We start from the raw sequence: 17380 nt of genomic DNA on the forward strand, positions 1-17380 counted from the left end.
ATGAAAATATCTTTGTCAGCATTCTCATCACTATAAAGACTGCCACACAGCCATGTGTAATGTATGTACATTACACATGACTACCTACTTTACAAATGAGCCTAATTCTGTACAACAAGGACACTTATTGATCCAAATTACTGTCATTTGTTTGACTAAAACTAACTGGCAAAAATAAAAAAATCCTTAGTATTTTTACACTGTATATCATCACCATGAATACTCTTATAAATGTAAAATCAAAACAAAAAATGTTAAAAAAATAATTGTACAGCTTTTTAACAGGAGGATAAAAATGGCAATACAAGCACGAAACAATACAATAAGAGAGAAATTTTATCATTGTAAACATGGGCTTTTGCATGATAAGTAAACAAACGAGGTTTCAAAATAGGGAAAAAATTAAATTAGAAATACAATAAACAAATTTCACAGGAATTCTCAAGTGACTAGCTGAAACAAAAAATTATTAGTAATTAGATAAAAATGAACAACTAAAAATGTATGATTTAATTATAAAAAAAAAATATTACAGCAAAATTTAAAATACTTTGATATAATAAAATTATGATGAAAAACAAAGAAAAATCTAGAATTCCTTCCACATTAGGAACAGCTCCCAAAAATCATTAAAAATTTCAGCTAAAATAAGACTATAAAAATCAATAAACATGGTTCCATGAAGAGGCATTTAATGAAAGAGATGAGGGACGATCAGAAAGTAAGTTACATCCTCCTCTATGAAACAAACACATATTTATAAGACAATTTTTTTTTATTGAACAAAAAACTACATTTTTTTATCTATTTGTTGACATAATAACAACGATTTTCTAAACACTGTCCATAAATTCCACTCTCATAAAAATTTTGTCCAACTATTTAAGGACCGCTTCCTTCAGTTTATCATCATTAGCGAAACTGTCCCCTCCCAGGTTTTATTTGAGGGCCACCTGTTTGGTCCTGTCAAAGTAGTCGCAGGGTGCTAGGTCATGGCTGTAAGGCAGATGAGACCACACTTCCCACTTGAATTTTTGCAGTAACTCACTTTGTCACATGAGCTAAATGAGGAGTGGTGTTGTTGTTAAGAAAAACGACCCCATCGCTCAATCTTCCAGGTCTTCAATCTTTAATGGCTTTACGCAATTTTTTTTAAAGTCTCATAGTAAGATTTGGTAATGATTGTTGTTCCTCAGGGCATAAATTCACTGTAAACAACTCCCTCAAAATTAAAAAAGACTGTCAGATTGTGGGGATGTTTCCACTTTTTTTGACTGTGGCAAATTTTTGTGTCTCCATTCATGTGAAGCTCATTTAGTCTCAGAAGTGTAATGAAGCACCCAACTCTCATCCCTTGTGATGAGCTGATAGTGAATTATCACAAACACACTACCACAACTGATCTTAAGTTCAACTGCAATCTTTCTAATTTTAATGCATCGGTTTCTCATTCATACATTCCACATTACCTGTCGTGTTTACAGTTGAAGGATGCCCAGCACACAGTTCGTCACTCACATTTGTTCTTCCGTTTCTGAACACTTGGCACCATTTTGTGATCATGGGGCGTGACATTGCATTCTCACCATATACCTCAACAATTTGATGATGAATTTCACAACTGTAATTATTTTCCCACAAAAATCGGACTACTGAACACGTTTCTATGCTTTACAAAACCTCTAGAGGATACGCCATATTGAACACATGTTCTGAATATTGTACAGAATTGCTGCTGGGGAGTGTGAGGACAACACAACCAGTGCTGCTACCACAAGACATTAATATATCCCTTTCAGTTCAAGAATATGGCAAGAGTGTAACTTATTTTTCGATCCACCCTTCATGCATAGTAAAATATTATGTTTCAAAGTATTTATTGATAGCTTATCTTCTCGACTGCAAGGAGAACCATAAAGTCATACCTTTCCCTTTTTTCCAGCTTGTTGTTCAAACCAGTTTCAACTGAAAATTCAACTTTGGTAATCCAAAAATCATAGTCTATTTACCAAAATGTTGTTATCTAATATAATGGATTAATGATGATACTCTTTCCTTTTACTATACGCAAAGTTACATATTGAGAATACTCAAGTATTTTGTAACAGGCTCTGAAATTAATTACAGTTAGTACACAAACAAGAACAGTTTACAAAATTCCAAGATGACAAAAAATTAATACAATTAAAAAATAAAAATAAACAGGATTAAAAAACATAAATATTAATGTGAGGCATAAATAAATGTAAAAATTATACTGGATTCAACATTTACTGTTAACAGCTAGTAGTTTTTATAACAATAGAAATATCTGTTAATTAATATTTGAAATAAAAATATTCAATTAAAGTCATATAGAAATAGATTTAAAATAACTTAAATCTTGATTGCATGAAGTTTACGATTCAACTCCTCAAATTTCAATATCTTACGAATAAAGAAATCTCCGTAACGATTAGCAACTTTTGTATCAGCAATGTGAATCATATCCTGATCAATGTAAAAATCCAACTAAAACAAAAACAAGAACAATAATTAAAGAAAGAAAACGCATGATAAAGAAATTTCAAAACATTCCAACAGAATACACACTGGAAAAAAACACTGCCATTTCTTAATATTTAATATGGCAAACTATTTCACATTACAAATAATCAACCTGTTTTCTTTCTTTTTATTTTTTTATTTTTTGTAAATGTTAAATTCACTGCATAACCAACTTGAAATTTTAATGTTGCAGCTTACAAAATGTTCCCTTCTCTCCCAGGCAGAACATCAATTAGCATGTGAAACACATTAAGTTTTGCAAATGTCTTTTTGACAATTTAGTAAATATTAAAGCATATTTACACAACAGTATTACTATGAGAATAATTTCAGATTTAGAAATGATTTTCATATAACTGATGGCTAATGTAGTGAGGATTGAAGTGCCATGTTTATGGAGCTTTCTAAAGAAGTGGCAAGACACTCAGATAGGACATGTATTACGGCATAACACTGTGTTGTAGACCACAATAGAGGGCACAGTTGAAAGAAACAATGTAAGAGACAATGAAAAGAACAATGCAAACAAAGACTAGGGTACACTGAACAAACTGACCGCACAGAATGTTGGGTGTAAAAAGTACATAAAAACAAAAGGATTAGCACAAACAGACCTGCCTAGAGGAGAAAGACTGCTGCAAACCAATCCTAGGACTGATTATTACTAAAAGAAGAGAATTAAGTGAGAGAATCAGGCTATTGTATTAAAAACAAAGGTAAAACATAATGTAACTTGATTTAATATTTATTTGGATCTCACCAGGTTTTATTCCTGATAACTTGAACAAAAAATATACATTAAACATTTTATCATCATTTCAAAATATTTTGTTAAATTTTACTAGAAAAATTTGTTTTCATCTTTCTCAAATGTCATTTGGAGAATTGAAACTGCACAGATTTGCAGATATATTATTATGACTTTTTTGAACTTCAGCAGACTGTTAAGTTCTCAAAGGAAAGAGATATTCAAAATCTGGTCTTTACTATTGAGTTTCTCATTGAATTTTAGTTAAAAATAATACCATAAAAACGAATTAAACTTCAAACAAATTTTTAAATAGTCTAATATAATGAATTTATGTTGAAAGTGAAACAAGTATTATATTTTCTCAAAATATTTTGGACACTTCTTTTGACACACCAAGATTTACAATTCTTGCATGATATATTTTTATGTTATCCTTGTTTACAGATGTTTTATTATTTGCATAGTATTTATAAATTGGATTTTGTAGTAATTATTAAATATTTATTTCAGTTAAACCAAGAATACTCATTACTGGGGAAAACAGTCACTAACTTATTAGTACAATATATTTTACAACTATTTTAATTTATACTAAAATCATTTTACATTAAAAACAATTTAATTTATTCAAGTTTAACAGGATAACAACTGGACATGAAAAACAATTATGGAAGTAATAAGTAAAGTATGAATAAAAAATGTCAACACCAATCAAGAAATTAAATGTCATAATTCACTCTTAAAATACATACATTCTTGCAAATCAAAAATTTCTAAATAAATTAGCATTTTAAATCAAGATTATTTTACAATAATAACTATACTTATCCACAATTATTGTTATTATTACATTTATCCATTATTAAGCTGGTTTACCTCAGATCCAGACTGAAAACTTCCTTCAAGACCTGAAGTTCCTTTTGTCCATACAATATTTTTCATTTTATGTTTAAAACATAACAAGTGAATCCGTAAATCTTCAATATTCTGTTGAAGTTGTTCTTTATCTAAAGGTTCACTTGGTGAAGTCATAAAGGTCGCTAATTTTGATAATGGTAATGTTGTATACAGTTTCAAGTAACTAAAATCAAAGCACAAAATTTTACATTTAAGAATAAATCTATAAACAGCAAAATACAACTTAAAGATAAAAATTTACATAACACACAATCCTAACAAAAGATAATTTAAACAAAAAAATTGTTTCATTAAAAGTTACTACAGAAATAAATTACTTCACACTAATCAACTTAACAATGATTGAAAAGAAATAATCATTTAAGTAACATTACAATAAACTACATATTGGATTGTTTTGTTTTTGTACACTTAAGCAGGATACCAAGTTTGTTCACAAACCAAGCTTTAACTTAGAAACCCAACATATATATCACCAATATAAGATATACATATTCAGTGAAATTAATCTTTTTAAGATCTATATTATTCTTCTGAACATTTATATTAAATTCTATTAAATAAACCACCTAATGCAGAATATTGGGGAGGTAAGACATATTTTATTTTCATTTTTCATTAAAGTACTTTCACAAGATCCCACATCCTCAGTCATGATCAAAATCATTTCATTATTGCATAATAAAAATTTAAAAATAAAAATACTAAAATAATCATTATTTTAGTTCAGTATTTTAATCTTAGCAGTTTTGCTTCTATCCAGTCTACATCCAACAATTTCTGATAAACTTGCATTAGATGCAACCCAGACCAAGATATGCTAAGTAACATAGGAACTGTCTAGTTACACTTCGGTTTGTTTCCTGAATTGAAACTAAAAGTAAATTTGAAGTAACATTCAAAGCATGGATTCACTGCTAGATTTTCAATCTGAAAATAAATATGGTAAAACATGAGTAATAAGAATAGAAAAAAGGAAGGAAAACAGTACAGAGGAAAGATTTTTCTTATCTACACTGTAAAATGATTGATTAATGGTTGAAGTATAGGGAATTTGAAAAGGTAGGTTGTACTGGATATCATAACATAATGACTGCAGATGACCTGGGAGAAAACATTATGGTACTCACAAAGGTATTATTATTAAAAAAGAAAATAATTAAAAATAAAATAAAATTTAATGTTATAAAATAATGATAAACGGGTGGACTGATACACTTGAAAAATTAAACTAATCATTAATGAGTTCACATGAACTTCATAATCTTTCTGAAAGATCTAAAAATAAAGTTTGGAATGTAGCTTTCTGAAAACACCATCCAAACCCACCTTGTGACTCTTCCAGTCACCCCCCCCCCCCCATCACCAAAATTACTAACCTTGATGGGTTTTAACGAAAGCTCTGAAAACAACACCCCCAACCCTGTAGGGGAAGACACCTGCCTAGTGACGTTCCGGTCGCCACGCCACCCCCCTCGTTCCTTGCCATGATGGGCTTTAAGGGGAGTCGTCTACCGCCCACTGGCTTTTTATATCTCATAGTAATAAGCCTGGCCTCATTGGGATGCCACCAATGTAAATGCCTTTGTAGACAATTGCAGCGGTGATTTGATTAATAACTCATCTTTTGCCTTTGCTGTAGGCCTCATCCGGACATCATGAATGTCCTACATTGTATCCCTCTGAAATAACTAACCGAGCTCGCAAAAGCGCAAACCGGGCACCTAGTTCTACTTATTATGAGTCAATTTCATGAATGTCTCATAATTCAAGGCAATTAAACACAACATACCACCAACAATTTGATTGCAACAATGAAATTTAGTCCTAGTTCCCTTAGTGAACTCAACTTTAAATCAAACCTCAGACATAGGACTTAATTTTAGACTTAGGAATTATGAACTCCGGTCTGGTCCACTAGGGAGAGGCGGACAGACCTCCTACTCCCACTCGGCTCAATTGCAGAGTCCTGCGTGACATTCTCCTCATAAACTATCATTGGGATGCTGCTACACCTCACGGCTGCATCGTATCCCATGCCCGCAGCAGTGCAGTCACCATCCTGCCGACAGTGTCGTTTGTTCATTCTTATCTGCCCTTGTCAAAACGCGCTACTTCTCATGGCTGCATGGTATCCCATGCCCATCGGCAGTTACAATTATAACAATAACAATTATACAATTATAAGTATAAGCTGTTCCGTCAACAGCTTTTACAATTATAATCATCTCTTGTCTAACTAACCGTGGCTCGCTGCCAAAGCGCCTACCTTCAGCCAGTTAAACTGTCCAGGCAGACCCTAGACACTCGGGTTCCTACTCTATTAGATCCCCTCAGCCGTCCTGCGCAGGGCGAGGAATCGAAGGAAGCCAGCAACAACTGCCCAATTTCTGCGACTCCTTTAGTTGACTCGCAGATCAAATAAGGAGTTTCTCTCTCAAGTTCCCTAACAACTCTGGTACGCTCAGCTTTGTACCGGGGACAGACATACAGGACATGGTCCACCGTGTCATCTACCCTACAGTCAGGACACAAGCCAGAGTCAATCAACCTAAACCTAGCCAAACTATCCCTAAAGGCACCATGTCCTGAAAGAAATTGAGTAATATGTAGATTGGGGGAAACCCAGCTAATTGCTCGCAACTCCCTTGGAAAAATACCATGCGTGTATTGACCAATAGAAGAATTGTTACACCTAGCTTGCCAAGAGTCAAAACCTTGGTCTTCAATTTCTCACATGCGCCCTGACGTTAGAAGGCCTTCCTTCTTAGAAATATACCACTGGCTAAGTTCTGTAGTAGAGATGTCAAGGGGTTTTATGCCAGCGATCACAGTTACTGCCTCTCGTGAGACAGTTCTGTAGCCACCAACAACAGCCAACAGTAGAAGACACTGGGCTCGCAAAAGAATATCCCGATAACATTGGAATTGTAAACGATGAGCCCAGACAGGTGCAGCGAACAACATTATGTCCTCACAGACACCTTTGTAAAGAGTACGTATGGTATGATAGGTCAACCCTCAATTGGGATGAATGACTCTATGGACACCCAGAAAGCACCGATGGCCTTCTTCGCTACAAACTGGAAGTGCTCCTTGAAGAGAAGCCTCGCATCAAGGATAACACCCAGATACTTCTGAATGGTAAAGCCATCCATCACAACTTCCAGATGACGGGTTACAGCTAGACGACCCTTCAAGAACATCATAGTGGTTTTCTCTGCACTGCAAACCATCTTATGTGTCTGAAAACAACATCCCAACCTCATAGGGGAAGACACCCACCTAGTGACGTTCCGGTACCACAACCCCTCCCCCACCCACCCGTTGGGTTTTAACGGGAGTCATCTATCACCTTCTGACTTTTTACATCTCATAGTAATAAGCCTGGCCTCATTGGGATGCCACCGATGTAAATGCCTCGGTAGTCATTTGCATCAGTGATTTAATAACTCAGCTTATTGCCTTTGCTGTAGGCCTCGTCCAGACATCTTGAATGTCCTACATTGTCTCCCTCTGAACTAGCTAACCGAGCTTGCGGAAGCGCGAACCCTGCACTAGTTCTACTTGTTATGAACCAACTTCGTGAATGTCTGTAATTCGAGGCAAAATAACACAACATACCACCAAATATGTTGATCGCAACAACAAAATTTAGTCCTACTTCCCTTGGTAAACTCAGCATGCACTAATAAACCCCTGACTTAGGTTAATTATGGACTCCGGTCTGGTCTACCAGGTAGAGGCAGATTGTTCACCTACTCCCACTCAACTCCATCGCAGAATCCCGCATGATATTTACCACAATAAACTGTATTCGAGATGCCACTACACCTCACGGCTACGTGGCATCCCATGCCCATCGGCAGTACGGCCGACAGCTTAACAATTCAAAATTAACAACTCTTATCTAACTAACTGTGGCTCACTGCCGAAGTGGCAACCTTCAGCCAGTCAACTGTCCAGGTGGACCCTAGCCACCCAGGTTCCTACTCTTTTACCTACTAGATCCCTTCAGCCGTCCTGTGCAGGGCGAGGAAACGAAGGAAGCCAGCAACGATTACCCAGTCTTTGCGAGTCCTACAGATGACTAGCAGACCAAAGAAGGAGTCAACTTTCTCACGTTGCCTTACAACTCTGGTACGTTCAGCTTCGTACTGGGGTCACATACAGGACATGATCCACAGTGTCATCGACCCTACAGTCCGGACACAAGCTGGAGTCAACCAATCTAAACCTAGCCAAACTATCCCTAAAAGCATCATGTCCTGAAAGAAATTGAGTAATACGCCGATTGGGGGAGACCCAGCTAATCACTCGCAATTCTCTAACATTGGGTAAAATACCATGTGTATATCGACCAGTAGAGCGCTCGTTCCACCTAGCTTGCCAAGAATCAAAACCTTGGTCTTCAATTTCACGCATACGCCCTGACGTAAGAAGGCCTCCCTTCTTAGAAATGTACCGCTGGCTACGTTCCATAGCTGAAATGTCCAGAGGTTTTATGCCAACAATCACAGTTACTGCCTCTCGCAAGACAGTCCTGGTCTGAAAACAACATCTCGATTCCCCCCGAGGGGAGAAGAGTACAGGGCACTGTAATCAATTTTTTTATAAAATGGCATCAATCCAGGAGAAAGTGCAATGTGTGTTGTATCACAAATTGAAATCACCAATTACTGTACAGCAAAATTTTAGAAGGGTGCTGGATGACCAGCACCTGATAGCAAGAGTATCATTACGTGATATGCACAGTTTAAGGAGAGTGGAAGTGTGGTCAATCTGCGAATAAGGTGGCCAGGCCATCCATTAGTAAAGAGAAAGTTGGGTTGTGCAGCAAGCATTTCTACATAGCCCTTCTACATCTACCCTTCATGCATTTCTTGAACTTGGAATTCTCCCATCAACAGTGCACAAAATTTTACACAAGAAACTTAGGTTGCACATGATAAAGTTCAGATATAGCAACATCTACAGCCAGATGATGGCCCATGTCATGCTGCCTTTGTGACTGAGATTTTACAACATACTGATAATAAATGAGTACCTGCAGCATGTGTGTTTTTCAGGCAAGGCTACTTTCCACACCTCAGGGAAAGTAAACACGCATAATGTGAGAATATGAGGCTCAGAAAATCCGTACTTTACCAGGGAATAAATTACAGATTTTTCCTGAGTGAATGTGTAGTGCAGTTTAATGCACAACCGAATCATTGGTCCCTTTTTTTCATTGAGAAATTAATAACAGCTAACATTTACTTGGATATGCTTCAACCCTTTGCTATATCTCAACTAAATGAATTGCAACCTACGGTGGTTTTCCAGCACGTTGGCGCACCCACCACATTGAGGATTACTAGTTAGAAATTTTCTGAATGAATCATTTCATGGCAGGTGGATTTGGCACAATGGTCTGGCCACCACAATCACCAGACATATAACTCCCATAGACTTTTTCTGGGGTTATGTTAAGGACAGAGTCTATGCAATACTCGTACTTGATCTGGACTGAGACAGGGAGAATAACTGAAGCTGTTACTAGCGACACTGAAGAAATGTTGACCAACACATGGCGTGAAATTGATTATCAGTTGGACATTCAACGAGCAACAAAAAGTGTCACGTTGAAGTTTATTGGCATGGTAAAAATAAACTTGATAATTTTTTTCTTTTTTTTACCACAAACTGCACAACAGCCGCAACTGTAACAGTTTTTTTGCAATAAACTTCTGTAATCAAGGAAAGACTTATGCACATCCTGTACTGTGTTAATGATATATACAACTCTAATATTACCTTCTTATAGTTGGAAGCATTTTCTGTTGATTAACTTCATCCATAAAGACTTTTGTTTGATGTTCAGTAGCCTCTTTAGAATAATCATCTGAAGATGTACTTGCTGGAGGTGGAGCTGGAGAAAGGAACTTTGGACAAGCAAACAAGAAACATGCTTTGAATTCCTGTAAAAGAAATAATTAAACATTTTAAGTAGCCTTACAAAACACTTCAAAAACATTTTAATTTTCTAATTAAAAAATAATTTACCAATTCGAATTTTTCAAATTTAAATGTAATTTGAAAAAAAAATTTTGTTCATTTTCAAATACAAATGAACATGAACATGAACTTTTACAAAGAATCATAGTTGTTGCCCAAGAAATAAAAAACAGCCCTAGAATGTTGGAGGAGCCAACAGAGTCTTTAAATCATCGCGCTGAAGTGTGTATTGCCAATGGAGGTGGACATTTTGAGCAGCTAATGTAATAGTCACTGTAAGTTTATCAAATTAAATAATTTAAATGAAAAACACTGGAAAATTTAAATGAAAATTTGGTTAAAATCATTTTGAGAGAAATATGCCTATAATGGTTTTCATTATACAAATGAAAACCAGTTTCATAAACTGTTATGAAATGGTACATCCTAACTCACTTTTCCTGCTGAAACAACACTTTTTGCCTTATTTGGAGCAAGTTTTCCAAATGCAACCCACTGTTTTGACTGTTCCTTGGTTTCTGTTGGGTAGTGATGAACCTAAGTTTCATCAACCGTTATGAAATGGTGGAAAAGTTCCTCTTAATTATGCTGAAATAACCCCAAACCGTGCTTAAAAATGTTTACTCATTATGCTTTTGATCAAATGAGCAAACATGGCACCTATCTTCCAGACAGTTCTTGCACATAAAAAATTTGTGTAAAATATTTCAACATCAATGAACACTGAACACACTGTTTTCAAATTTGTTTTTATTGTAAACCAAGCACAACTAGCTGGTATAAGCAATTCAAGAAACAATCAAATTTGGAATGACACCAATCTGCAAATCATCTCAGAATCCAACTACCAATGTCTGTTTTCGATACATGTCTGGTGCGGCATAGTAGGAAATATTCTGATCGGACCTTAGATCCTTAATCATCGACTATGTAAGGAAGCCTACCTGAATTTTCTTCAAAATGAACTTACTATACTTTTAGAAGATATTCAACTGGTAATGTGAAGAGTTGTGTATTTCCAACACAACAGAGCCCCAGCACATTTTAATCGACGTATAACTCAGCATCTTAATGAAATATTCCCAAACAGGTGGATTTGCTGAAGAGAACCAATAGTATGGTCAGCCAGATCCCCTGATCTGAACTCATTAAATTTCTTTGTATGGGGACACATGAAGTTATTAGTGATGCTCAAAAATCCAACAATGAACATGAACTTTTACAAAGAATCATAGTTGTTGCCCAAGAAATAAAAAACAGCCCTAGAATGTTGGAGGAGCCAACAGCGTCTTTAAATCATCGTGCTGAAGTGTGTACTGCCAATGGAGGTGGACATTTTGAGCAGCTAATGTAATACTCACTGTAAGTTTATCAAATTACATAATTTAAATGAAAAACATTGTAATATTTAAATGAAAAATTTGGTTAAAATCATTTTGAGAGAAATATGCCTATAATTTAAATTTTCGTTTGCAGTGTTCAGTTTTCATAACTGTTTAGTTGTGTTTGGTTTTCAATAAAAATGAATTTTAAAATATTGTCTTCAATGTTCATTGATATTGATTACATCACTTTTTAAGAATTAAACTCTACAAGTTTTGTAGAAAACATTTATGCATTTATTACTTATTTAAGAAAGTTATTTTAAGTTAAACATTAAGATGTTGTTTTTTGGACCCCTAATTTTCGGTTTAAAATCAGATATCTTAAAAACTAAAGGAGATACAGTTGTGGGACCTCTTTTATTGAATTTTCCAGGTCAAAAACCATAGAAAACCATTAATTTTGCCTCTAGATTAATGTCCAAATAATTTCAGTATGACCTCTGGGGAAGCTGAGATCCAGGCGAAATCTTTCACTAACCATAACTTGCTAACAAAGCGTTTCCAGACCTATGATTATATGAACTTTTTTCATTGTTTTGATAAGCAGAATATGCCGCCTGTTAAGTATTGTACATTCCTTGTGAAGCACCCAGTATATAAAATATATATATATATATACATATTGGTTGTAATTGTAATCTCATTAAGAATGTTTAATATATTTTATATGATCTCTTAAAGAATAATCAAACCACATATCAACTATTCTAATCAGTCGAGCTGACTCACCATAATATTTATCCAGCTTTGCTTGTTTCCTGTGTGATTCTGTCTTTCAAAGGATGTTTGATTAACACATAAAATTATCTTTCATTCATTTTTCATAAATCACTTCACTCAACTGCCAACAACAGAATAAAGAATTCAACTGACTGAGATTTGAAGTATGCTCTTAGCAAAGATGTAAGAAAATAAAGAATGACCTGAACAATGTTCTGGCATTTCTTGACTATGCACTGTCTTTATCAAACATCCCTTATATATCAGATATGCACTTAAGTTACAAAAGAGGACATATAATTCTTATGAACAATAATAAAAATTCAATCTTCATATAGGTAAAAAAGTATATAAAAATAAAATATAAAAAGCATAAATGAAATTTATACCTTTTCATCACCGCACTGCATTTTATACATTTTATCATGATAATTTTTTTCCCTTAAAACTTGTTGAATAGATTCATCAATGCATTGAGGATGCAAAACAAGGCATATAGCTAATAAATGGTACATCTGTTCTGTCTGTTTATTGATCTGAAAAGAAAATAGCAAAAATTAAAACAAACTTAAAAATAACACGATAAAAAAATCACATCATCCATCTACATAAGGTATATAGATAGTTCAGAAATTATCTGCAATTCATAAAATTAAAATTTCTGAGAAACTGAGAAAGATTTCTATCTCTAAATATTAAATAATATGCATATATTTACCTGATCATTTTGATAGGTGCGTGTCTGAAACAGTTGTTTTGTTCTATGAATATATAATAAAATAGAGCTGAATGTACGTATTGCATCAGAATATCGCCGCATCATCATGTATGCAAAACCCACGTAATATGATGTAGAAATCTGACAAGCAGGTACATGTGAAAACTGACTCTGAAACAACCAGTTTTTCTATTTAACGTTTGTAATTAATAGAATACATGCACAATTTCATCAAAATTATTTGTTTAATAAAAACAGAATAATATAAAAGATTAAATAAAACTGGCACAAAAATAAGAGATGAAAATAAAAGAAATAATTATTTTTTTAAATCAGCATGATTGTGTTATCCTACAGAATCAAAGTATTAAACTCTACAGCACACTTGTTGAAAGCACAGGCAACAAAGAAATGACATGAAAAAAGCATGGGAATTGAAACTTGCCTTTTTCAAAATTGCAGCAGAGAATTACTACCTAGTTATTATTAATTTGACACAAACTTCAAAAGGGAATAAATAATTCTGGATTTTGCACTTCAGGATGAAGGGGGTGAGCCCTTTGACCAATCTAACGGATTAGCAATAGATGTTCAATCTCTCGTTAGATTTTGATCACTTTCAATATTTGCTAAGATTCAGGAAAATATACCTCTGCATTAACTTTCTCCAGTAGTTTATCCAACTTAATTGAAAAAATCTTTTTTTTAATTAATTTTTTCATATTCTTTAGAAAGACCTGTAGAAATATTTTGATGTTTTTCTCAAAATAGTTTTAGAACTGGCAAACATGTTTAATCTCTTATTCTTACTTCAACAGGTATAAAAAAAAAATCGAGCGATTTACTCTTGTGGTTTAGAAGATAATCTCTAATGTAATTTTTTTTAAATCTCCCATAAAATTTCAGTTACATCTCAATAAGGATGATAAAGATTTACAGATTTTCTTAAAATCTGATAATCGGTCTGAAGGAAAAATCTCCCCTACGGAAAAACAAGGGAGGTAAATTTTTCTGATCTTGCTATGAGGAGAATAAAAAATACACTCATTAGAGATAGCATACCTATCAATACACAAATATCAAGCACACTAAAAATTCCTGTAATATTGTAGACTGGAATTAACAAACCTATTAACACAGTCTTCATCCCATCTTAACCAAACAGAAAATATTTACAATACATTTTTAATAATACTGGCATAAATATACTATGCAGATTTTAAGGTTACATCGTAACAAGTGTATAATGTACTCCACTAATAGAAAAATTGCTCTCAATGAGGAAAGAATTCTCTAAATGGTAGATTACTACATTAATATCTCTTTAGAGTAAATGAAAAATTCTTTAATTTTTCAACTAAGTTTCAAGTTCCAGTTTTAGTCTGAATGACTGAATCAAATTTTGTCAAGTGATAAAATTGATTTATTAATGCAGTAATTAGTTTTCAAGGTTAGGATCTGATTTCTGAATGCATACAGCCTGATACAATCTTCATATGTGATAGCTGGACTACTGTTTTTGGCTTTTCCTGAAACATGTTACTGTACCATTTAATAAAACGTTTTCGTTACCAAAGAACAAAATAAGATCTTTACTTATTTATTACAAATATACTGATATCAATTATACTGGTTTCATTTAAAAGATTATTTATTTACTTAGCCTATTACCTGAGCTCTCGAACATTAGAAATTAGGTGGGTTAATGTGGATTGGTTATCAAAATAATCTATTAATTGAATCCCCTTTTGTAAAAAGTTGCAATTAAGTAGCTTACCTTTTTATGAAGTTCAATATTTTCAAGAACTTTAATTGCTTGATAATAATCACCAAGAAGAGAATGTAAACGAAGTAATCCCACTAAACTAAAATAACCAAGCATTCTGTAAAGTGAATGTCGACCAAAGTCTCCAGCAACAGAATCAGGATCACCACCTGTGGCTTGAACCTAGAACAAAAATAACTGTAAAGCATTCTAATTACAAGGAAAATAACTTTAAATTTTTCTTTTAATTTATTACTTAATTTTACATTTTTTAAAACACAGTAGTGTAATTTATTTTCCCATCTAATCACCAACTGTATTGTATTTAAGATTTCTCTTAGCCGATGATTGGTCTTAACCTTTTTTGATCAAATGTCTGCCATCAGCCAAATCTACTATTTTCCTGTGTAGCTCCATTGTTAACTATCTGCCAACAGCTTTTACAATGTTCCATATAGTTCTTCTTAGTTCTCCTATTGACTGCTTCCTAATAGTAATACTTCATACCAATAGATATCTCTCTTCGCTTACTACTTACGTGTTTATTAGCTAAATCATATGTTTCCAGAAGCCAACTTTTAACCAACACCTCAACATTCATCAGCTGTGTATTTATAAACAAAGATGGCTTCCAGTTCATGTGTACCCGATTAAATTAGTAATTATGCATTTGATAGTGATGAAAGTGATAATTTATTTAGTGATGAAGAAATTAATGTACCCTAGGATAATTTAATATTTCAGATGGTAATTACGATTCAGATGTAAATAAAATGAATGTTGATAACAGTTTTAACCTTGTTGAATGTGCATGGTCAAGCTATACGGGACACGATCCTAATCTAAAAAAATTCCAGTTTACTTTTATACCAGGTTTTGTTTAGGTCTAAATAATAGACTAGTAAATAAATTAGGATATTTCCAATTATTTTTTACTGATGAATTGTTATTAGAAATCATAAATGCTACAAATAAATAAGTAAAAACAGAAATTCAAACATGGACTCTCTTGCAGCAATATTCAGTGTGGCATTCATGGAAAGATATAACATTAGATGAATTGAAAGCCTTATTAGGAGTTATTTTAAACATGGGGATCAATCCAAAACTCGAACTTACTGATTATTTTTCTGAAGACTGATTAAACCGATATCCATATTTCTAAGATGTTTTTCACTACAAAAAGATTTTTGCAGTTATTCTGGTGTCAACATTGACTCCTGAGCTTAGTCCCCTGTGTACTAGATCTAGGGGTAGTAAAATAAGAAATATTAGTGAATGTTGATAATAAATGTAAACAGCTATTCACTCCATCCCCAAAAGTGGCAGCTGATGCAAGCACTTTAGGATACAAGGGAAGAGTCCAGTGGAAATGTTACAATCTGATGAAATCTACAAAATGAGGCTTCATATTTATTGTCTTTCTGATGCAGCTGTTCAATATGTATGCTGTCATATCCCTTATTGTGGTAAATGTACCACAGAAAGTTTAGTTAGGCTAGACCTTCCCTTCACTGGCAGAATAGTTATACAGCTAACTCAAACCTTACTACAAAATTCAGATGGTACCGGCTTTTATGTCTTTACTGTTCCTACATTGGTTATAATTTAGCTTTAGAATTAAGAAAACTGAATTCAAACCAATTTTAAGAAAACTTGAAGAATTCATACCACTGATATGCTAATCAATAGGCAAGTTCTACAAACTCAAATAAAATAAAATTCCAGGTGCATCAGGTTTTAGCATTACAAAAAAATGTTGAAACAATGGTTTTGTGTTTTTGTGACAAAAGAAATGTGTATGCTGTCAACATATTTCAGCCCAGAAGTTCAGCTGGTAGAGCAAATAGCAATAAAGAGGAAAGGAATAATAACATATAATAAACCTTTACGCATATCCCAGTATACAAAATATATGGGGGTGTACATCATTCTGATCAGTACTGTGGGACATATGCTTTTATGCAAAAAAAAATGTAAAGTGGTGGTGTAATTTTTTTTTGGCAAGTTATAAATAGTTTCACATTATATAAATTATATCATAAGAAAATTGGTATAAAAGAATGCACCCATATAAAATTTGGTAAACCCATAATAAAGTAATTAGTGGAAGGTATAAGAAATAAAAGTGACAAAAAGAGACGATCATCTTTTGATGAAGCACAAATACAGATAGGAAACCTCATTTCATCCAAAAAAAAAAAAAAAACCAATAAAAAATTTTCTAAAGATAGGCTGTATGCAACATGGCAGTGCATGGACAAAGAAGCAAAACTAATTTTTTTTTGTGAAGTGTGATTAGAAAACTGGGTCTTCACCTAGTTGAGTGTTTCATAAAGTACCAACATAAAAAAATATATAAAAATTTTTAGTAGTTTATATAACTAAAAACAATGTATATTTAGTTAAGTTAGTTTCAGGATACAACAATAACAACAAAACAACACTGGAAACAAAATAAAGGTAAGAAAATGCAAGTTGTACTTATATTCCATAAATTAATTAATAATTGTGGAAAATGCAAGTGCATGCTGAATAGGATTGAAATAGGATATGGAAAAACCTATAGTAATAGTCTT

General features: G+C 33.4%; 1 protein-coding gene across 1 annotated transcript in view; it reads right to left on the bottom strand.

Moving 5' to 3' along the window:
* Positions 1–487: 487 nt before the first annotated feature.
* Positions 488–17380, bottom strand: part of eIF3l (eukaryotic translation initiation factor 3 subunit l) — a 32304-nt gene continuing 15411 nt past the window's right edge. The window contains exons 6-11 of the mRNA XM_075368689.1: positions 14814–14984; positions 13037–13207; positions 12708–12854; positions 10013–10176; positions 4175–4379; positions 488–2511 (exon numbers count right to left, since the gene is read on the bottom strand). Coding sequence (XP_075224804.1) covers positions 2377–2511; positions 4175–4379; positions 10013–10176; positions 12708–12854; positions 13037–13207; positions 14814–14984 — 993 coding nt within the window. The 3' untranslated portion in view covers positions 488–2376. The remainder of the gene's footprint in view (positions 2512–4174; positions 4380–10012; positions 10177–12707; positions 12855–13036; positions 13208–14813; positions 14985–17380) is intronic.

Source organism: Lycorma delicatula, chromosome 6 (assembly GCF_047948215.1).
Source record: "Lycorma delicatula isolate Av1 chromosome 6, ASM4794821v1, whole genome shotgun sequence".
In the NCBI taxonomy this organism is placed as follows: domain Eukaryota; kingdom Metazoa; phylum Arthropoda; class Insecta; order Hemiptera; family Fulgoridae; genus Lycorma; species Lycorma delicatula.